Source organism: Vulpes lagopus, chromosome 8 (genome assembly GCF_018345385.1).
Source record: "Vulpes lagopus strain Blue_001 chromosome 8, ASM1834538v1, whole genome shotgun sequence".
NCBI lineage: Eukaryota > Metazoa > Chordata > Mammalia > Carnivora > Canidae > Vulpes > Vulpes lagopus.
In genome coordinates this window covers 121,938,378-121,962,904 of record NC_054831.1, presented here as the reverse complement: position 1 = coordinate 121,962,904, position 24,527 = coordinate 121,938,378, and the positions used below count along the sequence as shown (strand labels likewise).

At 41.7% G+C, this 24,527-nt stretch overlaps 1 protein-coding gene across 2 annotated transcripts in view; it reads right to left on the bottom strand.

Moving 5' to 3' along the window:
- The window catches only part of WASF2 (WASP family member 2), a 72,754-nt gene that overhangs the window by 7,332 nt on the left and 40,895 nt on the right, over positions 1-24,527 (bottom strand). For both annotated transcript variants that reach the window (XM_041765921.1, XM_041765922.1), the window contains exons 2-7: positions 15,002-15,174; positions 7,558-7,692; positions 6,885-7,038; positions 4,639-4,756; positions 3,501-3,631; positions 1,040-1,195 (exon numbers count right to left, since the gene is read on the bottom strand). In XM_041765921.1, coding sequence (XP_041621855.1) covers positions 1,040-1,195; positions 3,501-3,631; positions 4,639-4,756; positions 6,885-7,038; positions 7,558-7,692; positions 15,002-15,131 — 824 coding nt within the window. In that variant the 5' untranslated portion in view covers positions 15,132-15,174. The remainder of the gene's footprint in view (positions 1-1,039; positions 1,196-3,500; positions 3,632-4,638; positions 4,757-6,884; positions 7,039-7,557; positions 7,693-15,001; positions 15,175-24,527) is intronic.

Genomic DNA, 24,527 nt, shown 5'->3' with positions numbered 1-24,527 from the left:
CTGTAAGGATGGCAGATTATACCACTTCATCATGCCATGCTCAGTTAAAGCTAGGTAAAAACAACAAGAGATATGATGGTGATCTCCATCTGTTCCAGTATAGCTAACAGTTAAGAATATGGGCTCTGGGATCCCCGGGTGGCGCAGTGGTTGAGCACCTGCCTTCGGCCCAGGGCCTGATTCTGGAGTCCCAGGATCAATTCCCATATCAGGCTCCCTGCATGGAGCCTGCTTATCACTCTGCCTGTGTCTCTGCCTCTCTCTCTCTCTCTCTCTCTGTCTTGAATGAATGAATGAATGAATGAATAAATAAATAATCTTAAACAAAAAAAAAGAATATGGGCTCTGCAGACTGAATGACCTGCTTTCCCATCATGGCTCTGCTTATGACTGGCTGTGTGACCTTAGGTAAGTTCATTGACCTCTGTGTGCCTCACCATTTACTCATCTGTAAAATGGGTACCTACCTCAGTAGGACTATTGTGAAGATGAAGCATCATATACAGTGTTTGGCATAATGCCTGGCACCTCACAGACACTTAATAAAATGTTAATTATTTTTATTATCTACACAGACTTGACTCAAGTTATTTTATTGGTCCTGCCCTGAATTTGGAACACATTTTTTTTTCCTTAAGATTTTATTTTTTAAAGTAACCTCTAGGGCACCCCAGGTGGCTCAGCAGTTTAGCGCCGCCTTCAGCCCAGGGATGATCCTGGAGACCCGGGATTGAGTCCCACGTCAGGTTCCCTGCAAGGAGCCTGCTTCTCCCTCTGCCTGTGTCTCTGCCTCTCTCTCTCTCTCTCTCTGTGTCTCTCATTAATAAATAAATAAAATCTTAAAAATAACAATAATAATAAAAATAAAAATAAAAATAAATAATAATCTCTACACCCAAGACAAGGGCTTGAATTTCATAACCCTGAGACAAGAGTCTCACCCTCCACTGACTGAACCATCCAGGGACCCTGAGGTACACTTATTTTGTTCTTGAGCGTGTAACCACCCAGAGTAGACAGGAGATATAGCACAATTTACCTGAATTCTGCTGGTGGGGGAGGCAAGCTGTCCTCAGAGAAGGAAGGAGAAGGCGGAGAGGTGGAGTCTGACAGCGGTGGCGGTGGGTAGCTGCTTCTGTCCACATTTTCAACAGAGCCAATACTGCCATTCTGGTACACCAAGGTGGGTGGGTACCTGACAATGAACCCAATGTCAAAACTGTCATTTCAAGTGTGAGTGGCACTTCTCAAGTTTTTTTAAGAGACCCTACAAAAATGCATTTGGCACAAAAGCTTTTAGGAAGAAATAAATATTCCCCACATGTTTTCTGCTGTTCAGAAATTTTACTTCAGGATTAAATTCAGGATTAAAATTTAGGACTAGGGATGCCTGGGTGGCTCAGCAGTTGAGCATCTGCCTTCAGCTCAGGGCATGATCCCTGGGTCCTGGGATCGAGTCCCGCATCTGTCTCCCTGAGAGGAGCCTGCTTCTCCCTCTGCCTATGTTTTTGCCTCTCTCTATCTCATGAATAAATAAAATCTTTAAAAAGAAATTTTAGGACTGAATTCTGTTGTATTAAGTATCTCCCAGATATTCCTGCTGGATTCAGAGGAATGGGATTCAACCCAGCCAATCAAAAACCATGCTGTTCCTTTCCCAGTGCAGGTTGGCCTTGTCAAACCCAGCAGTTCTTTTAAATTCTCTCCCAAATGTTAAGAGCAGCCTATACCCAACTCCCAAAGTCAGTCTTGAGGCAAAGGGCAAAGCCAAGCCCCAAGGCTAGTAAGCTGCAAACACGTGACTGGCACACAGCCTGGTTTGGAGGTCAGCAAGCCTCTGGAGTACTCAAAGGCCAAGGAGGCATTTGATTGCAAAACCAAGCTGAGGACAAATGCAAGTTGCTGTGTGGTAGCTAGACTCGGTCTCCCTGCCAGGTCTCTTATCCAACACTACGAGCTGCCAATTTAAGTAGGGTGCTTAGGGCCTGTGCCTCACAAAAGCCTGTCCCTCAGAGCACTGGGCCTTGGGTGAACAACAAATTTCCAAATAACACATATACACAAATAGCAACTAGCAAATATGGTTGCTTCTGTTCTATCTCCCCCTTCTCTCCACCACTGCTGGGTTCTAAAGAACTCCTTTCAAACAGACCCTGGAGGGAAGAGAGTTGGAGAGAACTAAAAATCAAATGATGCTCTGATGCAGAAAATCCCCAAGGCCTGGAGTAGGCTTGGTACATCTCTTTGTAGGTTTACCAACAAGCATACCCAGGTAGGCCAGCCATGTAGCCCAATCCCAAACTTCTTGGACAACAGAAAAATGGCAAGCAAAGTCTTCGTTTTCACCAGCCCCATTCCACACACACACAAACCAAACACGTAATAATTGGCAATCTGAATGTGCGAGGAGGTTCTGGCCTTAGAGTCACGGAACCTAGGACAAGGCCTGTCTGAACAGGATGGGACCATGGAACCAAATAGCCCCTTTTACTGGGAGGTAAAGGTAATGAAGGTACCCTCAGGGCTGATTTCTTGACAGAGAGAAAGGTTCATTTTTTTCTCTTACCATCTTCATCACTCTTTAAAACAAATCTCTTAATCCAAGAAGAACAAGTGTCAGAAGTGTCAAGATTTTTAAAAGTCAAGATTTTCATGGTAGAGTTATTCCTAAAAGCAAGAACAACTCAACTCTTTCCTTTTATCATTCCCAGACACCCAGCATGGGCTGGCATGGTTCTCTGACAGCCAGGATGCAAAGTATTTAGAGAAAAAACCAGGGCAACATTCATGCCAACCAGTCGTGGTGACTTGGCTTTGAATGTCACACAGGTCGGACACCAGGATAAGCATCAAACCAAACTCTAAAACCATTTTTTTCCCTTTTAAAAACCTCCAGTGTGATTTGGTATTGGGAAATGGGTCAGACTGACATCTACTGTTTCCCCCCGGAGATATATAGCCTCAGTACTGGCCGAACGACCTTTCCCACACTGTGTCTGAGGTCTGTTTTCAGGCCCCTGGCCGGCTTCTCTCCCTAGACAGACAAAGGCTGACTGAGAAGTTGCTTTGGTGATGTGCACAGATTCTCTACCAGGCCCTCTCCACTCCTGTGAAATGCCCAGCTCTTAGGCATGACCTTCAGATCAATGCTCTGGAGGCAAAGGGCTCCCAAGACCACTCTTCTTCTCTTTCCAGTCTTTCCTTTCAGGCCCACAAACATACTGTGTCTGGTAAAGCAAGGGCACTAGAAGCCATAGGCTTTCTTTTCCAGACTACTACAGTCACCTCATTTAAACTGCTGAGTCTCTTGATTTATTTGCAAATTTTAATCACCAGATGGATGCACGTGAAGGTAGCTGATTAATAGTGGTATTGATCTTAGCCACATAGACACACTTCAGGGGGGTGTGAAACGTGGCACACCAGAGCTGTCAGGCTGTTGCCCCCCAAAACCCAGGCCCTTCAAAGAATGTTACCAATTATATGAAAGCATCACCTACCCAGAAGGCCCCAGCTTTTCTTTGGATTCCACAAACTCTTGTCCCATCTTCATCTTCTCCCACTCTTCCTTCCGTGTTTTGATTTTACGTGGATTTACATTCCCTCGATTTGGATTATCTTTCTTTTCTCTCTATAATGGAAAGAAACAGAAAAGCCTTTGTAAGATATTTTTCCAAAGTCCTTCATTAAAATTCCATCCACCTTCCTGGATGCACACCCAAGAAATGATTTGCTTAGACAACATACAGTAACTAGAGAATTTAGAGACTTACTGGTTTTGGAATGACCTAGAGGTCATCTAGTCCAAATCACCTCCCAAGGTCAAACACATTCACTCACTCCAAGACTTAGACACCTCCACAGATGGGAAACTCATTACCTCTTTGGGTAACTCATTCATGTTCTCAACAGCTCTAATTGTTAGGAAGTTAGTAAAAAGCTATTTGTTACTTGCTCTGACACTAAAGTCAGTCAGTATATCTGGGACAAATATAAGGAAATAGTTAACGAAACAAAATCAAACCACCAATGAGGAGTTCCTCAGCCTGTGCAGCTACACTAGCCCCTGGCACTCTCTTGGGCCTCCCGGTAGCCATGCTAATGGGATTATGAGGTTGCAACTGGTAGGTCATATGCTTATACACATCACTGGAGGTCTAAGGGGAGAGGAGCAGCTCCCAAAACCAGGCCTATACCCTCACCCCGCCCCATCCAACCAGTAGTGAAGGTGTTAAACTGTTCCTGTTTGTAAATCAAACACTGTAGAGCCCTCTGTGCTGGTCTCTGAGAAATGAGCTGCAAAACTGGCGGGGAAGGGACTAGCCTAGCTTGAGTGTCCAGCAGAGTCAGGTGCAAATTGCAAGAGAAATAAATGGTGAATAGAAAAGTCAATTTCTAAAACTCAGCCTGAATATACTCAATTGTTAATAGCGCTAGGGGGAACAAACACATTTTTGGTGTGATTTATACTTTCATCTTGGTTGTGCTTGGAGTGGACACATTTTTTAAAGAGTTTCACCTGGCATCCAAGCAAGCAGCCACTCGGAATGATTACTTCATATAAGACTGGCTTCCTTTTTATCCCCCCTCCACAATCGTGCCTACTGATGTGTAGAACAGAGGCCCCTTTCCCCTCACCCTATGCCTTCTCTTCTCTTTCATGATATCCTTGGTGTCCTGCAGCATCTTCTCTTTCCAAAGATCAAAGAAGTACGAAGGGTCTGTGTAGAATTTGAGAGCCTCTTTCCCATCGTCCCTGGGATGGAAATGAAGACAAGTAGCTGTCAGATGAGCTCCCAACCAAATCCAGTATTCCAAATACCTACCAGTTAGCAGTCTTTACACTGAGGAATCAAGAAGTCATTCAAATCAACTGCATACTTCCTTTTCCGCATCAGCATTCCAATGCCCCTTGAATGGTTATCTCTTTACTTACCTGGCTTTTTAAGAAACTTAGCCTTACTTTTAATTCTTGGTAGAGGAATTTGCATGGTCAGGGCAAGAATAGGCTAAAGCAGCAGGGATCCTGATTATTTCTAACGATCTGCATGGCTACAGACATTTCCCTGAGGATATCCTAGCACATCAGAGGGGATTTCTGTCACTGGTTCCCAATCCTCCACCACTTCCCCAGGACTCTCTATGAAGCATTAGTGGCTCCCCACCCATCTGAAACCTGTACACATATATGCAGGTTCACATGTGTACATTATGTATCCATATATACACATGAAAACATATATATGTGTAGTTGTTATTCCTCTGTAAAAACAGGTAACCACGGCAATCCACCACCTTGCTCCCTTCTAGATTAGCTCAGCACCCCCTACCCCACACATCAACCACAAGGGGGCCCCAGTGAGAAAAATGGCCAGCTGTTTTATGAGGAGATTTAATTACCATCTTTTAGGGGCTGTGACATAAGTACAGAGGGAGCTACTGAGTGTCCATGTAAGGGATACCTGCCAGACTTGATCCTGGTTGGAATCCTGCACTTTGGCATGACTGAGTCTCTCTTTCTAGAAAGTATGTGCTGGGGTGGACATTTATTTTAACACTAAACTAGAAAGAATTAGAAAGGCAATTCTACTCCCTGGCGTGTCACGACACACAGAAAGCATTTCCAAATCAAACACTAATGATTTCTATATTAAATCTTGTTCTGAGTTAGCTACACCACTGCTCATTTCTGTTAGGCCAAATCCAGATAATTGAGAGGAAAATGATAAAAAGGAAAATACCATTAACTGAAAAATAAACTTGTCTCAATATCATTTGTTTACCCTATTCTACCACACAAGCCCTAGGCCGTACATCACACTCCCTTCAGTATCGGGTACACACTCTTGTCTTGCCCTGAAACCCCCTGCCCAAATCCAACTCAATAAATGATGGAAGCTACAGAGTCAAATCTCTGTCCTGCTGTTAGCTAGCCCCTTTGAAAGCCAAGGTACAAACGTAATTTTACACAGTAATAACACAGGATAGATGCTATGTACTTTTATCTGTGTGAAGAGCTACCATGCTCCTATTTCCAGGCTCCCGGGAGCAGGTAGGTGTCCTTGAGTTTCACACACACACACACACACATTCTACTTTGCAGTATCCCCATGTCTCGCAGAAGACATCTGCCTCCAGCTATCTGTAATTACTTTTTACCTGTTCCAAATATATTTATGGATACAAGCAAGATAAATATTCGCTTTCTGCCCCTGCTCAGTGGTATTTTGCAGGATGATCACATTACAGACCACCGGAGGGGGAGGGGCTTTAAGTTGTCTATAAGGCTACCTTCTTTCCTCAAGTTTAGCTGCAACAGTGTAGGTCCTAGCAGAGGGGAATGTCGAAAGGATGTTCTAAACAAAGTGAATGACACTCATCTGGAAGAATGCCAATTATTCCTTAAGCTTTGGAAGGACCCTCAGGGTCCAGAGCAGCCAGTTCACAAAGCTAGCCCCACTAACACACCCAAACATCTGGTAATCTAGTGGTTTCCGAGTAAGTGGGAGCCTTGCTAGAATGTTGCCCCTGGGATGCATGCTCCAGGACTGCCTTGTAACAAAGTCCTTTTGGTTCTATAATAACTAAATTCCTTGGATGGAATCCAAGATGGACCTGGCTTATACCAAATTAAACTCTGCAGCATGCAATGCTATAGTAAACTTTTAATACATATTATATTTACTATGAATTTCAGAAACCAAACAATAATAAGTGAGAAGTGTTTATATGGTAAACATTAGCTGCTGCTGCTGCTGCCACAAACAAAACTGGGGTAGTAGTAAGCTTTTGAATACAATCCTCGGATGTAAACATCTTTAAATAAAAAGACAATCCAGTGCTGTTAGCCACAGGTTGACAAAGGGAGGAACTAGCCAGGTTACCTGTAAGGGGTAAGATTGTTGAGAGGTGGAGGAGTATCACAGGTGTTATAGGTTTCCAAGACAGGTACTGGGAGAGAGTTTCTGTCAAAAAGCTTCTGGTCTTGAATGGTAGAGCTTCTGAAGGCCTTCCGGGTGTTGATTCCTTGCAGTGACACTGAGAGAAGATGGAAGGCAGTAGAAAATGGACGACAGGCTATTTGAGCAAACACTGAGTCACACCAGTCTGAGAGGCCTCAGCTGCTGCGTTTCTTGGCTGCGGCTGTCTGCAGCCAGGTTTTTTTTCTCCCCCTCTGGGGAAGCCCCACAAGGCTGTCAGCAGCCCAGCCATTTCACGACTGAACAAAATGAGGCAACACAAAGGTTTACTATGTGGCCAGATCTAGCAGGCCTCTCCTTAGGAGGAATGAATCTTCCAAGTACTTTTATGGTAACAAAATACGATTGGGGGGAGGGGGGATTTGAGCAAGAATTGGGGGAATGGGAGAAAGGCAGCATGTGGGGGTGTGGTAGAGCTAAAAAGGTTTCTTTACACCATCCAGGCTTGTGTCATTTCAAAGCAGAACTCCATAGGTCTCTGTGATTTTTTTCCCCCTCATTTTTTTATAAATCAGGAGAAAAAAATTCTAAGAAACTGCTCAGCAAAGCCTGCAAATGCTGAGCTCAGCTTCCTTACCTTCTTCTTCCTTGGGATCCAGCTGAGTGACTTTAACTTGTAGGCGGTCGACCCTCTCAGCAAGGGAGCTTACCCGAGAGGCAAAGGTATTTGCCTGAGTAAAGAGCTCTCCGACAATGTCCTCTGCATATTTACCTGAAAGAGCAAAGAAACCAAGTCACTAGTGCATAAAAATGACATAAACGGTTAGAAAAACGCTACTAAAGATCTTATTCCCCACTTCCCCAACCCACACACCCACCCTCTAAGATGGTTTGGGTTACATGCAGATGCTTGCTCTTGGAGATAGAGACGTGCCCTCCATAGCTTGAACAGTATGCATTTTTTTCTCTAATAGTCTTCTTGGCAAACTCTGAATAGTCATGAACTCAATACAGGCTGAATAATATCAAGAGGTGCAATACACAAAATTAATCCTGGAAGAGTAGACAATATGTCTACACATTTGCCTATAGCCCTTAGCCCCTTGCTGCTCTGTAAAAAGCAACTTGTCAAATGGTTCTGGAAAACCATTTGGGATTGGGAGTTACGAGCACTTTGTAGGTGTCTACAATTAACCTGAAAAATAAGAAATTACATCCTCAGTGGAACCTCCAAAATATATTCAACAACTATGATGAGTTGTGGTATCTTCGAGAGGCCTTGAACTTATCAACAACTCACAGCAGAGACCTATAACTTCTTCTATGGGGTGAAAAGGTTATCTTATGTTTCATAATCTACAACTTTGCTTTAGGTTATAATCCTTCAAATCTACATCTCAGGGAACAAGGGAAAGGCTGATATTTTCAAGGCCTCCCTCAAAACCAACATACCAGTGGTCTCTTTCTACAATAACTTATTTTTTAGAAAAAGAAAAGAGTTTCATACTTTCAACCCTGGAATGCAAGGAGAATTTGCAGCCAAAGAAACCTAACAGCAATTTGACACTACCTCCATATTGTCATTCCAAGCCACAAAGCACATTCTTGCTAGGAATGAAGAGCAGCACACATGAATAAATATACCATCTGAGTTTCTTACTTGCAAGGTAAAGGTAGGCACAGTTTTTGTGCCCAACCACAAAAACTGAGAACTATTTTAAGTAGGCTCTGATTTTTAGCTTCTAAACTATATTTATGCTTAGTCCACACCTGAGGGGGAAAATATTAGTCAAAAGGCCAAAACTGCACCTTCACGGTGAACCACAGTTCACCTTCCCAGCGTAACCTAGAGAGTAAGGATAAGACCAATCAACAGCATATTTTTGAATTGCTGGTAAATTTAGTCAATAAGGAGTTTCTAATCAAGGAAGGAACAAGTCTTTGCATACTGAACGATTTTGTGATTTAAACAACCATGGGAAGCTACTGGGCTCAAAGAACACAAATCGGCTAACGAAGCTGCATTTCTGTTCTGCAGGGTAAGAATTGTATCTGAACTCTGTCCATACTGCAGCCAAGTTCCTATAAAAACCATACTGCATTAATGCTCCTCCAGGTAATGGAAAACTGGAAAGCTAAAGCAGATAAACATGCAACATTATGTGCTCAAAAATATCTGTTAACCAGGGCACCTGACTTTTGATCTTGGGATTGTGAGTTCAAGCCCACATTGGATGTAGCCAATTACTTTAAAAAATCTGTTAATGGACCAGGTATTCTGGAAGAAAAGAAAACCCCAAACCAACCCACCCTTAAGTCACCAAGACAGTACCCAGGATGTCCTGCTCCTCAGTGAAGGGAGTAGTAGTAGTGTGAGTAGTATGGCTAAATGTGGCACAGTGATTTTCAAGATAAAAATCTTATCCCTAACACAAACAAACGCTAGGAATAGGTGTTACAGATTTTTTTTTTTTTTAAGATTTTATTTATTAATGAGAGAGAGAGAGGCAGAGAGGAAGCAGGCTCCTCACAGGGAGCCTGATGTGGGACTCTATCCCGGGACTCCAGGATCTTGCCCTGAGCCAAAGGCAGACACTCAACCACTGAGCCACCCAGGTGTCCCGAGAATGCTATTTGAAGAGGAAGTGAAGTGGTATGAAGGTTTTCCTACTGTCATTTCATCACATCAGGCCCTGAGCCTACTTATAACTACAAGATGATCATGGAAGAAGCAGAGGACTTCAATCAGAAAAATCTGGATTTCGGGGCAGCCCAGGTGGCTCAGCAGTTTAGCGTCACCTTCAGTCCAGGGCCTAGTCCTGGAGGGGGGGGCGGGGGGAATGGAGTCCCGCTTCAGGCTCCCTGCATGGAGCCTGCTCCTCCCTCTGCCTGTGTCTCTACCTCTCTCTCTCTGGGTTTCTCATTAATAAATAAATAAAATCTAAAAAAAAAAGAAAAAGAAAGGAAAGAAAGGAAAGAAAGGAAAGAAAGGAAAGAAAGAAAGAAAGAAAGAAAGAAAGATATGGATTTAATCTCAATTCTTTCTATTTATACCTGCATACTCTGCAGCAAGTCACAATGTCTGTTTCCTCATCTGTAAAATGGGGGTAACTATATCAACCTCACAAAATTGTCATAGGATTAAATGAATTAAAAATGCTAGGTTGTTGGACAGCCCCGGTGGCGCAGCGGTTTAGCGCCGCCTGCAGCCCAGGGCGTGATCCTGGAGACCCTGGATCGAGTCCCATGTCAGGCTCTCTGTATGATGCCTGCTTCTCCCTCTGCCTGTGTCTCTGCCTCTCTCTCTCTCTATGAATAAATAAATAAAATCTTAAAAAAAAATGCTAGGTTGTTACAATGAAATTCTTTCTTATAATGAATGGTCAACCACATTAGATGACTTTCAAGACTGTATCTACATACCCTGTTTTACACTTACAGGAATTTATTAAATTAAATTAAATTAATTGATTTATTTGAGAAAGAGTGAGAGAGCATGGAGAAGGAGAAAGAGAAGCAGACTCCCCACTGAGCAGGGAGCCTGACATGGGGCTTGATCCCAGGACTCTGGGAATGACCTGAGCTGAAGGCAGACACTTAACTGACTGAACCACCCATGCGCCCCCACTTACAGGAAATTTAAGATATAATTCCAGTCAGTAATATGATAGTCCCAATTCTCCAAGTACTAAGTATTACTCCAATCTGAAAACAGAAGTGTTATACTTATATAGGAGAAAACCAGAGTGCCTTGTTCAGAGTTAAATTTCATTCATTCAGATTACCAAGACAGACCCACGATCCCACCAGGACATTCGTAATAATTATCAACCACATTTTGCAAGAGATTCCAAAAGCACTCTTCACTTTTCTTTTCCTTAACAGAACCGTTCAAATGAAATCTTATGCGGAAGTGAACAGGTAAAACTGATTTTTAGAAATGTGGCACTGCTCTTGCTTGAAGTCTAAATGAAAGTCTTGGAGCCCCCCAGTGGCATGGCCCCACTACACTCAGAAAACCCTATATCATAGCATGATTTCCTAATTACCCAAATGAGGGTTCCATTGTACCGGGTGGTCAGGATACTGATTCAAAAGTGCAGGCTGGCTGGCTGTGCCTATATATCCTAAGATACAGCAACCAAATACGTGAAATGCCAATCTCTGCACTGAGGGAAAATAAAAATTCTGGATATGCTATCCAAAGCTCTGGAATTTTTAGTTTTGTGTTTTATCCATTCCATAATCAGATTTTGCCTACTAGACCAAGCACTTCTGGCTAGAGTACATGAGGCCAAGGTCATGAATGTGAAGCACATATGAGACTGTTCCTGTCTGCTGGATGAAATACTAGTCATCTTTCAAGGCCTGGTTCAAATCTAACCTCTTCTATGAAGCATTCCCTAACTCTCCTTATGCTCCCACATCATGGACTGACTCCCCATAGAAAGTATTACTTCCTTCCCTGTATTCTCTATGCACTAACATCATGGAATGGTGGAGAGAATATAGGTATGAATCATTTGACAAACATTTACTGAGCTTCTACTGGATGCCAGATACTATACAAGATAAACACTGGGGTTCAAGACCAAACAACACGTGATTTCTGCCTTCAGAGAACTTTTTTTTTTGAGAACTTTTAATTTAGTATAAAAAATACAGATAATTTGCAATATAGTGTGGTAGGTAATAACACAGGCACATAATTGGAGCTCCAAGGAGCACTTAGTGCAACCTGGCACAGGAAATCCTTGAGCTAGGCCTTGAAGATCAGCTACAAGGATGGTAAGGGTTTTCTAGGCAGAAAGAACAGCAAGGGCACTGCATTCAAGTATGAGAGGGTATGGTCTATCTCAGAAGTACTACAAGTAGATGATAATTCATTATTTCTTTCTTCCCCCTTTTCTTCCTTTTTCATTAAAAAAATGTTTTAAGAAGATGGTAAAATGGGAAAAGAAGGATTGCAAAAAATGAGACTGGAAAGGAAGGCAGGTTTGAAAAGTCTTGAATGCCAAGCCAAGAAATTTAAATAGTCTCACAGTGAGAACAGGGAAGATTTTTAACCTTTGTACTCCTATTTCAAAACACATTTTATTTTTTATTTTTATTTTTTAAGATTTTATTTATTTATTTATTCATGACAGACACACAGAGTGAGAGAGGCAGAGCCACAGGCAGAGAGAGAAGAAGGCTCCATGCAGGGAGCCCGATGTGGGACTCGATCCCGGGACTCCAGGATCACGTCCTGGGCTGAAAGCAGGCGCTCAACCACTGACCACCCAGGCGTCTCACATTTTATTTTATTTTAAAGATTTTATTTATTTATTTGAGAGAGACAGAGATAGCGAGAGAGAGCACAAGCAGGGAGAAGAGGGAGAACCAGACTCCCTAACGAGCCCCACATGGGACTCAATCCCAGCACCCAGAGATCATGACCTGAGCTGAAGGCTGATGCCTAACCAACTAACCAACTGATGCCTCCCCCAGGTGCCACTCAAAACACCTTTTAAATATTTATTTATTTATTTATTTATTTATTTATTTATTTATTTATTTATTTATTAAAGATTTTATTTATTTATTCACAAAAGACACACAGAGAGAGGCAGAGACATAGGCATAGGGAGAGGTAGGCTTCCTGCAGGGAGCCCAATGCCGGTACTCATTCTGGGACTGCAGGATTCCAGGATCACACCCTGAGCCAAGGGCAGCTGCTCAACTACTGAGCCACCCAGGTGTCCCTCAAAACACTTCAGATTGCAAAACACAGATTTAACTTTCAAAAAGTCAAACAATTCAGAATTATAAAAGTAAAAAGTGAAATTTGTTTTGAGCAGACCAGTATGCCAATACAGATTTAAAATTTTTAAGATTTTCAGATTTATAGATTTAAGAGGGCTGACCAGAGAAAGGGAGGCCAAAGGGAGGATAAGGCAATCATTTAGGTGAAGGTCAACGAAGGTCTGAACTAGGGCAGTGTTGGCAGAGACAGAGTAGAGGACAGAGCTGAAAAATTCTCTGGAAGTCTGACTTTACTTCTTATTGGCTGTTGTCTCTCTAGACAAGTTACCTTACTTTCCTAAGCCTTCATTTTGTTTCACCTGAAAAACGGGAATATCACCACCTACCCTCATAGGATCATCAAAGGGATTAAAAGAGATCATCAAAAAAATAAAATAAAATAAAATAAAATAAAATAATAAAATAAAATAAAATAAAATAAATAAAATAAAATAATAAAATAAAATAAATTATCTATGTCAAGATCCTATTAAAACCTGGTATAAAGTAAACAATCAACAAATGTGAGTTCCCCTCTCATTCTCTCCCCTTAAGAATTATTTATCTCTGTCTCCTCTGGTAGATTATAAGCTCCTGGAAGGTGGAGACCATTTCTTATTATTGCTGTATTTCTTCAGCATCTGGCACATAAAATATGTTCAATACATGTTTTTGGACGAATAAAGGGTCAGTTAGCTCCACAATGTGAAGAAATCTTGTTTCCATAGGCACAAACTAACACTGGTTCTCAGACTGGCTTCCTCAAGACAGGAGTGGTCTGATCACTAGTGGGAGAGTGAGCAATGACATCCATCAACACTACCCTGGAAAAACACCTGAGAGAGAGCATAACTCCTGCTGAGTGAGAGTAAGAAGCATCATTAGCTAGATGTCCTTTGTCCTATGGAGAAGGAACCAGTGTGTGATTGACTTTCACCCATTTGGCCTTCTCAGGGTGACAGAAGCAGAAATGATGCTTTTAAGAAGCAGTGAGGCTCTCTACTGCCTTCATGTGCTTCCTTGTCAGCTGCACTGCTGTTGCACTGCTGTCAGTGTTCCTTTGTGTAAGACAGGCACTAGCAGGGTTTCATTTCTTCCCGACATCCTATCCAGGTTTCCCTAAGCCCTAGATCAACTGAGCTAGGTAAAGGCTTAGGAATTTCAGACCCCATACATCATATGGTCACCGAGTTCGGTCTCCTCAGACCCCTGTTTTTAAAGGTAGGGCCTATTACTACCTGGGGGAAGGCAGGCCTTCCTGAATATCCCACTGCCTTCACTACGGGCAGTGACATGATAGGAGCAGTTAAGTGTCTCAAAATAATTCACACCAAGATGCCTTTGCTAAAGAATATCACTAAAATGGCAATTTGACGGACATTCTTATGGGAGCTGGAGTGGTACTAGACAAATGCAAAGCTTATCCAAGTATTTGCCCTTCCCATACCTCAGCTTCAAACAAAGTCAGCTTGATTCAGAGTGAAATCCAAACCCATCCATGTACCCCACCCAAGGCAGTCTCATTCATTCTTGCCAACTAAAACACACACACACACACACACACACACACACCGTAGAGCAGGCTTTCCCTCAGCTCCAAAACAGACCAGGCTAACCCCTATCTTCCTCCTAGAGAAGAATGGCTCCAGCTATACTTTGTGTCATTGTGTGTAAACGTAGCTTGCAAAACTCCCAATACCCTAGAGACTGCAAAAGTAATTTGTACCCTGAACTTGGACCTGGGGGCCTGCAGCACAATTAAATGTGTACCAGGGTAGACAAGTCAGCTAGAATCTCTCTGAATGCATGTTTGCTTTACTCCTCTTTGGGAAGAAAAGTTGGGGGGAGGGGGTGTCGGGTAGATAAAGACTATTGGCACATTTGAGGCTTCAACAAAGTCAGCTACATCGAACAGCTCATGCAATTACAGGCACATTCCCCAACCCAAGATACTGCTCTGTGAACCTCCCACTTTACACACAGAGAATTCTGCTCTGTCATTCCATCTGCAGTTTCTGCTGCAGCCCTTCCTGCTACCCTTCCCACAGATTTCTTTTGAAGCAGGTGGAGGGGGAGGTGGAGGGAACCTAGAGGGTGGTGGTAGATGAAGAAAGGGTTGAGGGGAAGAATCTGTACCAAAAAGGAACCTCTCTCTCGGGAGGGGGGGCGGGAATACATTTTCGCATTACCTAGGGAAGGCAGATGGGGGAGAAATAGGAACACGGGAGGAGAAGGAAACTAAATAAAGAGCACCAACGACCCCTGAGGGCAAAGCACAGGCTCTCTGCGGCACTCACTCAGGCTGCCCAGCTGTCGGATGACATTTGCCAGGGTGATGTTGGTCACGCATTCCAGCTCGCTTCTAACGCTAGGCAACGTCTGACGGCACAGGTGCCTTGGCTCGATGTTCCTCGTTACTAACGGCATGGTGGACCTGCTTCAGGCAATGTTCTGAATGATGAAAAACAACCTAAAAAAGAAATAACAGGAAAGTATTACTCAACCACAAATTCCAGGCACACTAGGGCTGTGCGTCTTTTTTTTCCTTTTGTCTCGCTCTGATCTAAAACAGCTTTTAAAAAATTTCTCCCCCATCATTTTTTCTTTTTTAAGCCCCTCCCTCTCCACAATCTTTAAGGTTTGCCATTAGAAAGCTTGCTGGGAAGTTTAGAAATTCTGAACTGGTGACTGCTGGCTGAGTTACACAGGCAGCATAAAAACCTAAAAACCTTAAAATAACAACCGTGCTCCAACCAACAAGAGTCTCCAGAGGCAAGGAAGCATGGTCAGCAAACAGTCCATTCAGCAGGCTCGGGATGGTACAGATGGATCCTATCCTTGGTATGTCCATAATCAGGAAAGATCAGATTCTAAATGATCAATTATAAGGATCAAAAAAGAGCTACTGTCACCTGATAATCTCCACAATGAAATTAAGTTGCCAACAGTGATTCCACTGATCTACATCAGGACATAACTTCTCCAGTTCCTCCCTGATGGATTAGTTCCTCCCTAATATACAACAAAACACTAGCTGCCGGTGTCTATTAACACTACTAAAGTTTCATCTGAAATTGACAGAATTAAAGAATATGAAGGAAAATTTTACATGTTCAATATGTCAAACACGAGGCTAAGCAAACCGTGCTGTAAGATTTCCTAGTCCTTTCTCTTCTACCCAACAGCTCCCTTTCTCTCTTGCATCCGGTTCAACACACCTGGGCCAAAAGGCTCTTGAGACAGCAGGAAGTGTCTGGAGCAGATCCGGAAACCTTCCAGTTACCGTTTCTTATCCTGTCAGCTGAGCCCCTTTCCCTAGGAAATCCCCCACCACTTCAGGTTCACGCTGAGCTATTGTTTCAGAATTAGATTACCAAATTCCTAGCTTTACAAGGATAGGAGGAGGTTTTTAGTCTCCCCAAATTGGGTATGACTACAGCCAAAGGCACACTGAGCCGGTCCTATCTCGTGAAAACCAAAGAAATTTAAAACAGCCTAATGGTTTTCATACTAGGGAAAATGCATATTCTCTTCAAATGAAAAAGGTAAAGCATAAAGGTAACATACCCACATCCCCAATATTGCAAACTCCTCTTTTATATACACATATATAAAAGAAGCAAGCAGAGGTTTACTTACATCAAATCTTAAAACACCAGCTCATCACCAAAAAAAGTTGACTGGGAATACAAAATGTTTAAACCAAACTAAGTATTATAGATCTTAAATGTAAACCAACATATTGTCTGACCAAAAGAAAAAAAAAAAAAAGCCCTTCAGGCTCAAAGGGGGAGTAGAACCCTTTGGAACAGACTGCTCCTTGTTATGGACATTCTGATCTACTAAGAGTAAAAATAAAACAGGAAGCGAGCAGCTTGGGGAACAAGATTTCCTGTCACCAACAGCAACAGCCCAAGAACCAAGAGAATCAGCTGTTTGCTCATAACTTTGAACCTCCCTTTAATAGTCACTGTGTGGCAGCTGTGCCTATCTTTGGGGGTGCAGAGGTGTTTCCTGAATATTTGTCTACTATCTAAGGAAATAATTTTCATGCCGTTCCTCTGCTAAGTTCCCCTTTGACTCAACAGGTTTTCTAATCCAAATTCTGGACTTTCCCTTTCAGCCTAACTCCTCTTCTTTTACATGATGTAGAGGGTTATCAGGTACTAAGATGCAATCGTTAATTCGTTAATAACTCACTGGTGAAGAATTTCTAACAAGAAAGGAGGCAGGAGGTTACAAATTAAAGAACCTCACAGGGCTCTGTACACCATCCTCTGGATGCTCTTAGACTCTCAAATGTCAACCTTTCTAGAAGAACCAGAAATTCAATGGTGCAGCCAGAGATGATTGAAAACAGCCACTGTAGCTCCCTCTATTAACAATCATTTCAGTATTTGTTCCAGCTCCTCAGAGAAGCTAAAGAAGCCAGATGCCCTCGAAATTCTGTGTTGAATGTGGCTACTGAAAAGACATTGCAGACATTCTCTTTGGACACCTAATGGAAATGGAATTCCAGATGGCTAGGTACATGGAGAACTGGGGGCCAGGGAGAGGGCACTTCTAACGCCTTTGTATTTTAGCCTTTACACTTTCCCAAGGGCCTTGAGTAAGCAGGTACAAATGGAGTCAATTCTATGTCCCATGGGGAGAATCAAGTTTTCGATAGCAAGATGGTTTCCTCTTACCAAAAAAGCTAGTTGCCACAACTAGCTAGAGTATTCAAGAAATGACAATATGTCAGTATCAAGACAAAACAATTAGGAAAGTAAATCTGCCACTAAAAAAAGCCATTTAGTATGTTTCAGAACCACCAAAGATTGATAAGACTGCCTGTTTTATGGAATTACCTGATTCACTATTCATTTTCCTTCTGGATAATCAGTTAAGTTATATTCAGCAAAAGAAATATGCATGATCTGAAACACAACAGTAACTTGACCAGAAAAAAAAAAAAAAAGCCTACATTCCAGTGAAGATAAACTTAGAAATAAACTCAGCTTCAAGTTGTGGAGTTGAAACATACTTGGGTTGGTACTCTGACTCTGACACCTTACTAGCTGTGTGATCTTGGGCAATTTTCCTAGAAACATTAAATAATGTAACATATATAAAATGTCTACTAGGGGCTAAGAGAAAAAAGGTAGTTATTTATAGTTCCATGGACCCCAGGAAAAATCTTCCAATAAAAACCAGTTTCTATTCATTGATAAATATTTTTAAGACACTTTTAACTATGAACATGTCATGTGGTAGAATGAACTAGTCCAAACCCTAGACTGATAAGCCATTTAGTGGGGCTTTTTATTTTTTTCTGGAGGTTGCTCCTAGCCAGGCTTCTGGACCTCCTAAGGAATATACGTTCTCTCCACTCTTTCACACTGAGTTCCTCATCTGATCCACAAAACAAAGAAAATGATTAGAGTGACTATTTTCTCAATTCTCCTCAAGACTGTACATAACTAGCACCATTCCAGATGCATTGGAGAAAAAGTTAATACATTACATACAATGGATGCCTAATGGCATCAGGGTTTAATTCTCTCATGGAAATCCAGTTGAGAAAGGCTCCTCTATCATCAGTAGTCATTTAGTGGAAAATATGTGGAGCACTGAGTGTTTAGAAACCACTGAATTAAGGAAGTGACATGGTCAAATTTGCATTTTAGGCAAATCATTCTAGCAGAAGCAAAGAAGTTATATTTGGGCAGGAGAAGGCTGGAGGTAAACAGTTGGGACTCCTCCCAGGCTAAGAAAAAGACAATAGAAATGGAGAGGCCCACTACAGCTAGCAAATATGAATGGAGAAGCCAGACAGGTTCTAAGGGTGAGTGTGACCCTTCAGTCCTATTTGCTACTCCTTCCTGATACTCCAGAGTAGTTATACAAAGTGATCAAACAGATGTTTCTTTATTAAAGAGGTAAATACCAGTAATAAAGAGGTAAATGCTAGTGCCAGTGACAGAAGAGAAAGTGAAGAAATCTAAGAAAACAGTGGTTCTTAGCTGTAAAAGTAGCTTTGGATCCATAAAGAGTGAATGACCTATCTTCACAGAATCAATCAAGTTCTTTTTCAGTTATGTTTTACTTTGAGGAGGGAAACTAGATGCTATAGTGATATTTGCTGATTTGGGGATTTGAGGTCTTACACCTTGGGAGATGTTACACAGGAAAGGAATTAGGACTACTGAGAAGATAAAAGTTACAGGGAAATAGATTTCAATGTAGTTAGCTCCTTTTAATTAGAGCTGTCCTATATTAGAATGGGTCCTCTTCAGAGGCTCCCAGTCAATCCTCTGGATGACCAGCTATCAGGAATGCTGGGGGAGACATTATCAGACTGTAAGATGCTGATGTTGAGAAGTCAGACTGTATGACTTCTATAATGCCTTCTAAATCGAAGACGAGGGATCCCTGGGTGGCGCAGTGGTTTGGCGCCTGCCTTTGGCCCAGGGCGTGATCCTGGAGACTCGGGATCGAATCCCACATCGGGCTCCCGGTGCATGGAGCCTGCTTCTCCCTCTGCCTATGTCTCTGCCTCTCTCTCTCTCTCACTGTGTGCCTATCATAAATAAATAAAATTAAAAATTAAAAAAAAAATAAATCGAAGACGATATAATTCTCAATCAGGGCTTCAGCTTCCTCATCTGCAAAATAAAGGGACTAAGCCAGATGATTTTAAGAAGTTCCAAAATTCCTAGATTTGCTTCTACCTCAGTTGCCATAATCTCCTCACTGGCCAACATCCAATATCTAACATCCATTGCATTCTGAAAACAAGGCCAGAGGCAGGTCTAAGAAATACAGAGAGGGATGGATTATGGCTATGGATCAAAATGTTCTCCAGATCTAGGTCCATCTAGTTACTAGGACCTGTAGGACACAGAATGGTACGAAGGATGTTCCAGACAGAGTCCTGAGGTAAAGTTATTTACACCTTACACTTAGATCCCAGACTGATCTGGGAGCTGGCTACCCAAGTAAATCCAAAGGAAAAATTGGCTTTGGAACAGTTCCAGACATGCAGCCAGACTCAGCAACAACCCCATCTTTACTCCTGGCTATTTTCAGCCTAAGGGACTTGAGAATGAGTCTGAGAACAAGTAAGTAAAAGGCTTTAAGGCATCCCTCCCTAGCCATGGCCTGGCAATACACAGACCAGTCTACACTCTCAGTACCATGGTAAGATTCATGCTATGAACTGGAAATTGGATGAGGTGTTCTCTCAGGTCCCTTCAAACAGTAAGATTCTACAAGTTCTGGGAATTAGAAGTTATCACGAAATACTTATATATCATACGTGGTCAGGGTAAATTCAAAAGGAGACTTTGAGATCTGCCCTACATTCTCACAACTCTGATGCCAACATCCTGAGGCAAAAGTGGGGTGAGGTGAGAAAGACTGGGAGGGTAGAAGATAATAAAGGAAGGCTACATGTGAGGGAGAACACATTCATCTATATCCCACTGTGAATTCTTGTCATTACCAGGAAAGAAGAGATGACTGCTCATTCTGGCAGTAATATTTATTACTGGCTGTTTATTATAAATAAATATACAATACTTCATTTAGAGTCAAGGGCACTGATAACACCTGCAGATTTCTATGGTTGCATCCAAAAGCAAGTATATCTGAGCTATAGCAATAACCATAACAACAGAAATGCTTCTCAAGGCAGTTCCTCTTTGAAACACACCCCTAAAATGCTGATCAGCAGTAGCAGGGGATGAGAACATGTGGGGATGTTATATGTGTGGCAATTAGGACTTCTGCTTTCACTTCAGCATTTCCCACTGTTCTATAGTTAACAGCACTTTGGATGGGGACATATGAGAAGAGCTTTACTTTGTAGACCAATTTCCTCTTTCAAGAGACAAATTTCTTCATGTGCATTCCACAGGGGTTCAAAAATTTCAACTGAAAAGTCAAATAACTTTTATTTCAAAATGACAGACAACATACAGGGTTACTGTAATCTAAATCTGTCTACTAAAATGTTTTAAAAGGTATGAATTTACTGTTGCATACAGCAGCCCTCACTACCATGCAACAACCACAAAGAAGAATGCCTCATTATAGACTTAAGCACCTACCCACTTCCTGTTGAAATGCAGGGTGAGGCTGAACCTACAAATATAACTAGACTCCCTCCAAACACAAGGAATTACTGACAAATCAGTTTAGGTCACTAGAGTTATGTCCAAAAGAGATAGTAAGACAGAAATGGAACTCCTAGAGTGGACAGAGAAAGTATCTGACTGGGAGAACCAAAAAAAGCTTATATGTGGGGACACCTGGGTGGCTCAGCAGTTGAGCATCTGCCTTCGGCTCAGGGTGAGATTCCGGAGTCCTGGGATCAAGTCCCACATCAGGCTCCCTGCGTGGAGCCTGCTTTTCCCTCTGTCTGTGTCTTTGCCTCTCTCTCTCTCTCTCTCTCTCTCTCTCTCTGTCCCTCATGAATAAATAAACTCTTTAAATAAATTCATTCATTCATTCATTCATTCATTCCAGTATCTTACTCCTCTATCAAGAACCATTCACATCTGGTAATTCCATAACTTTCTATTACCTTTTGGGGGCAGTACCTTTTATTTTTACTTTTATTACTCTTTAGACCCTAATCATAGCTTTGCTCTTAAAGTTAAAACTGGGGGATCACTTTTGCCTCTAAAATTGTTTTTTTCTTGGGATGCCTGGGTGGCTCAGTGGTTGAGTGCCTGGCTTTGGTTCAGGGTGTGATCCTTGGTCCAGGATTGAGTCCTGCATCAGGCTCCCTGCAGGGAGCCTGTTTCTCTCTCGGTCTGTGTCTCTGCCTACCTGTGTGTGTCTCTTGTGAATAAATAAATCTGAACGAATGAATGAATGAATGAATTTTTCCCCCTAGTATCAACTATTCCATAGAAGACTGCCTGTCTCTTAAGTGGCCAAAATGAGGCGTTTTCAGTTGATTGTCTAAAAGAAAATATATTTAAACAGTAGAGCTAGAAACCTGGATTCTAGTTCTTAATCTAATGATGACTGGCAAATGTGGAAAAATTTCAATTCATCCTTCTAGTTCAGCTTTGGGCTATACTAAAAAAATGCTCAAAAGATGTATACTAAACTGAGATTTTGTTTGCAAAGTATTCTGATCTCCAAAGAAAAGATTTATTCACATAAAATCTTTCTTGTATCTCTATTCAGGCCCAAGTTTCCTGTTATGTATCGAGTTATAATACATAGGGTCTACATTGTTATCACTGATGACTTTCAGTTACAAAGTTCATTCCACATTACAAATCTAATGCCAATTTCTAGCAATACCCAATTCATCAAAATGCAATCGTTTGAAATACTCTATCTATCTAAATGGGCTTACTCTTACTGACTGAATACATATAAATTTTGAATGATTTTACTCAGAAATGGAGAAATCTTACCCCTGGTATTTGTGGGTACTCAAATACCAGATTTCTTTCAGCTATAGTTCTTAATTCAGCATTAAATTCACACAGGAATTTAACTAACTAGCATTTAAATTAAAAAATTGAAAAGAAAAAAAATTCCCATAGGAGTTTAACATGAAAAACAACTAAGCTGTTCTGAAAAACAAATACCAACACAAAGCACAAAACAAAGTATCAAATCTCAACAAATCAATTCATTTAGAGTTAAGATTACTAGAACTATGCCAGTAACTCCCACAAGCCCCAATAAAGTATCTTTCATTTATAAGACCTTCCTTTTTTATTACCAATGACAGAAAGAGTGATCTCCAGTTAGTGGTGCCTAAAAATCTGAGGTAAGAGGATAGATACAAATTGCATTCCTCTTGGGGCACTTGGGTGGCTCAGTCAGTTAAGTGACCAACTCTTGATTTCAGCTCAGGTCATGATCTCAGGGTCATGAGATGGAGTTCCACACAGGGCTCAGCGCAGCATCCACTTGAGATTCTCTCTCCCTCTCTGCCTCTCCCCCTGCTGTGCATGTGATCTAAAACAAATAAATAAGACCTTAAAAAAATATTCCATATATATATATATATATTCCTGCGCTTGTGCTACATATGGGAACACACTGTTGGTTTTTGTGTTAGAATATCTAATCCCATTTTATTACCTTACTCAAAGGTAGTGTAACCTTTCTTTCCTGGTTCTTACAAGTAGCAGTGAGTATTATACTAGGTTAAGATCCCTACAGACAAGTCACTGGAACAACCACTGGTGGATCAGATACAGAGGCACATCAGAAAAGGAGGGAAGAAGGAGATAATCAGAGTTGAATCACATATCAGGCACTAAGTCTCATCCTGCCAACTGTCTAACCATTCATTTGATTCCTTTTTTTTTTTTTTAAGATTGTATTTATTTATTCATGAGAGACACAGAAAGAAAGAGAGAGAGAGGCAGAGACATAGACAGAGGGAGAAGCAGGCTCCATGCAGGGACCCCAATGCGGGACTCGATCCTGGTACTCTAGGATCAGTCCCTGAGCTGAAGGCAGATGCACTTAACTGCTGAGTCACCTGGGCGTCCCTATTTTTATTTTTTTATTTTATTTTATTTTTAAGTAACCTCTACACCCAATATGGGGCTCAAAATCACAACCCCAAGATCAAGAGTTGCAAGCTCTTCTTCTGAGTCAGCCAGGAACCTTTAACTATTCATTTTAATCTCTATGATGCCTCACTTCATATTTCAAGCTTCTCTCTGGGGTAACTGCTCCCTCTCTGGGATAGAAAGGCCAAAAAAGAAACTGACTTTACACAACTGCGAAAGGCCAGGGGAAAAAAGGTTGCAGAGCAACAACAAAAAAGGAGATTCAGCAAAATGTTTTGCTGACAGCTCAGGGCAACATACAAACACACCGTGTGGTCATGGAGCAGGCAGGAGCAGCAGTCCTGGATGTGACTGTTAATATACCAATGTAAGTAAGGAGAGAGACCTACCAATCACAACTGCATCTGAACACCAGGGAGTGGAATTATGCAGCAAACTGCCATGCAATTCTGTATCAACTGTTCTATTCTGCCAGCTGTAACAAGAATTCATTCCTGAAAAAGTGTCACACACTCATCTGTCACTAACGGCCAAGCTGCCAGCAACTGACTAAGAGTCAGCAGCAAAGGGCAGCTGTACATCTACTTCCTCTCACAAGGTCTATTCACCAATCAAAATATGGGATTTATCAGGAAAAGTCCTTGAGCAGAGGGGAAGTAAGTACCTATTCTTTTCTTTCTACCCTCAGTTTACTAGGCAGTTACCAAAACCCTCAAAATCTAATCAGCAGTGCTGTAGAAGAGTAAGAACATGGACAGTAAGAGACAGAGATATGGGTTTCAACTCACTACTGCCAAATTTGAGCTTTGGGACCTTGGCAAGCAGTGAAATCTGTTTTCTAATCTGTTAAAATAGTGTAATGATTCCTAGTCTGTAAGGCTGTTGTGAAGAAAAATGAAATAATGTATGTATAAAATGCTTAACACAGAGCATGGCACAAAATAATTATAATAGTTGTAGCGATGGGTGCCTGGCTGACTCAGTCAGTAGAGCATGTGCTCTTGATCTTGGGCATACAGCTTACTCTAAAATACCCCATACTGGACATACATTTTACTTTAAAAACAAACAAACAACAACAACAAAAAACAGCTGTAGTGATTGTGGTAGTAATAGTAGTAGTAGTATAGTAGTAGTAGTAGTAGTGGTGGTGGAAGTACTAGTTCTATACATATCTAGCATTTAAGTATGTGCAAGGCACTGTTTAAATATTTTATATGTGGTTCTCTCAACCATTAAAACTATTAATAAGTTTCAGGTCGTATTTAAAGTTAATTATAGTACC